Below are 2,416 nucleotides of genomic sequence, written 5' to 3' on the forward strand. Positions count from 1 at the left end.
GCCCCTCCCTCCCCCATCCCCCCCACGGACGGGCTGCCTGAGGGCAGGGAGTGATGCAGCAGCGTCAGGATCCCACCATGGTCAAAAGCCAGGTCCCACCAGTGTTCCCAACCCATGCCCTCAGTGCCATGGGTGAGTGGTGGCCTTGGCGGGGCTGGGGGATGGTTGGGGCTTATGGGACTCAAGGGGAGACCTTATCTCTACAACCACGTGAAAGAAGGTTGTGGCGAGATGGGGGTTGGTCTCTTCTCCCAGGTAACAAGTGACAGGACAAGAGAAAACAGCCTCAAGCTGCACCAGGGGAAGTTTAGATTGGATGTTAGGAAACATATCTCCCCCAAAAGGGCATTCAGTCATTGGAACAGGCTTCCCAGGGCAGTGGTGGAATCATTGTCCTGGAAATGTTAACTGTGTAGATGAGGCCCTTAATGTCATGGTTTAGTGGTGGCCGGTGCTGGGGAATGGTTGGACTTGATGGTCCTAAAGGTCTTTCCCAACCTCATTGATTCCATGGTTCTATGCCACAAGACCAAGAGTCCTTCACTTTCCTTCACTGGAACTGAATGATCTTAAGGTCCCTTCCAAGCCAAACCATTCTATGAAGAGCCAGGGAGACACATCAAGCCCCACTCCTGTCCTGTACCCACCTCAGTGGAGGCTGAGCCCTCTCCATCTCCACCTCCACCCTGGTACCCCCCTACTCATCCATTACAAAGCTGTGCTCAGACATCCTGACACCAGACCCTCAACACAATAAGCCCTACCTTCATAGTGGACCAGTAAGGACAGGCTGCCCACCATCTCACATGGATGGGAAGGGTAAGGAACAGCCAGGGGTTCGGTGGGAGCTCCGTCCCACATGGCACTAACCCCAGGCCGGGCTCTGCTCTGGCCCATGGGACATACCAGTGAAGAAGATGTAGTCAAACTTGTTCTCCAGCAGCCTGGTGGTCTCCTGCACACCAGCAGTCACCACGGCAAAGCAGTCCTGCAGTGCAAGAGGAAGGGTCTCCCATGGTCAGCATGGGCCCCCCATCCCCACCAACAGCATCCCAGGCTGCTGGGGTGCGGACACCAGAAGGAGGTACAGCAGCACCTCAAACCAGTGCTGGTGAGGGCAAGGCAGGGCTGGGAACACCATGGCCCTGGGGCAGGGACAGGGATAAGGACAGGAATTGCTCCTTACTCTGTCCAGGTAACTGGGCAGCGCTTTAGCCATGAGTTTCTCAACGTTCTTGGTCATCTCCGAGGGTTTGATGACAACACAGTTACCTGGGGGGAGATGGAGAGGACATCAGAGCAGTGACATGGTGACAACCAGCCCCTGTGGCACCCCAGCCTGGATCCTCAGCTCACCAGCAGCGATGGCCCCAATGAGAGGCCCCAGGAGGAGGTTGATGGGGCAGCACCAGGGCCCCATGACGAGCACCACCCCATAGGGGTCCTTGCGGATGAAGGCCGAGTCCAGCCGCGTCGCCTGCAGGACACCCACCACATGAGGGACCCCACTGCAGGTCCCAGCCTGCAGCACCACCTCCAAGGCCCCATCGCACCCAGCTCTGCACGGGAGGTGGGTCCTTGCCCCATCCTCTCCCTGCTCTCACCATGTTCCTCTCCACGTGCTTGTCCTTCATCCAGTGGCACAGGTTGTTCAGGGTCTCGTGGAGCTCGTTCTTGCACAGGAGGATCTCGGTCAGTTCAGCTTCAAAGGGTGGCTGAGGACAAGGAGCCATTATCCCTATGGATACCTTATCCCTATAGATCCCTTATCCCCATAGATACCTTATCCCTGTATACACCTTGTCCCTATAGATACCTTATCCCTATAGATCCCTTATCCCCATGGATACCTTATCCCTGTATACACCTTATCCCTATAGATCCCTTATCCCTATAGATACCTTATCCCTGTATACGCCTTATCCCTATAGATACCTTATCCCCATAGATACCTTATCCCTATATACACCTTATTCCTATATATACACCTTATCCCTATATATACACTTTATCCCTACATATACCTTACACCTATATATAACTTATCCCTATATACACATTATCCCTATAGGTACCTTATTCCTATATATACATCTTATCCCTATATAATATCCCTATATATTTCTTATCCCTATATATATCTTACCCCTGTATATACCTTATCCCTATATATACGCTGTATCTCTATATACACCTTATCCCTACATATACCTTATCCCTATATACACCTTATCCCTATATACATCTTATCCCTATGGATATGCCTTATCCCTATATACACATTCTCCCTATATACACCTTTGAAGGCTAAAACCAGCCAGTGCTGAGGGATACCCACTACCCTGGTGCCAAGATTTGGGAGGAAATAGGGAGAAAAGGGAATATCCATCTTTTGGAGCCTGTTTTGTAGGGGGTT

General features: G+C 51.9%; 1 protein-coding gene across 1 annotated transcript in view; it reads right to left on the bottom strand.

Annotated features, from left to right (window-relative positions):
* LOC104404535 (aldehyde dehydrogenase family 3 member B1-like) overlaps positions 1 to 1,733 on the bottom strand; it is a gene marked incomplete at its 3' end in the record, with an annotated part of 2,459 nt that extends 726 nt beyond the window's left edge. The window contains exons 1-4 of the mRNA XM_010012985.1: positions 1,605 to 1,733; positions 1,357 to 1,477; positions 1,187 to 1,272; positions 871 to 988 (exon numbers count right to left, since the gene is read on the bottom strand). Coding sequence (XP_010011287.1) covers positions 871 to 988; positions 1,187 to 1,272; positions 1,357 to 1,477; positions 1,605 to 1,733 — 454 coding nt within the window. The remainder of the gene's footprint in view (positions 1 to 870; positions 989 to 1,186; positions 1,273 to 1,356; positions 1,478 to 1,604) is intronic.
* Positions 1,734 to 2,416: the final 683 nt, after the last annotated feature.

The sequence above is a fragment of the Nestor notabilis genome, unplaced genomic scaffold (assembly GCF_000696875.1).
Source record: "Nestor notabilis isolate BGI_N333 unplaced genomic scaffold, ASM69687v1 scaffold14604, whole genome shotgun sequence".
Classification (NCBI taxonomy): Eukaryota; Metazoa; Chordata; class Aves; order Psittaciformes; family Psittacidae; genus Nestor; species Nestor notabilis.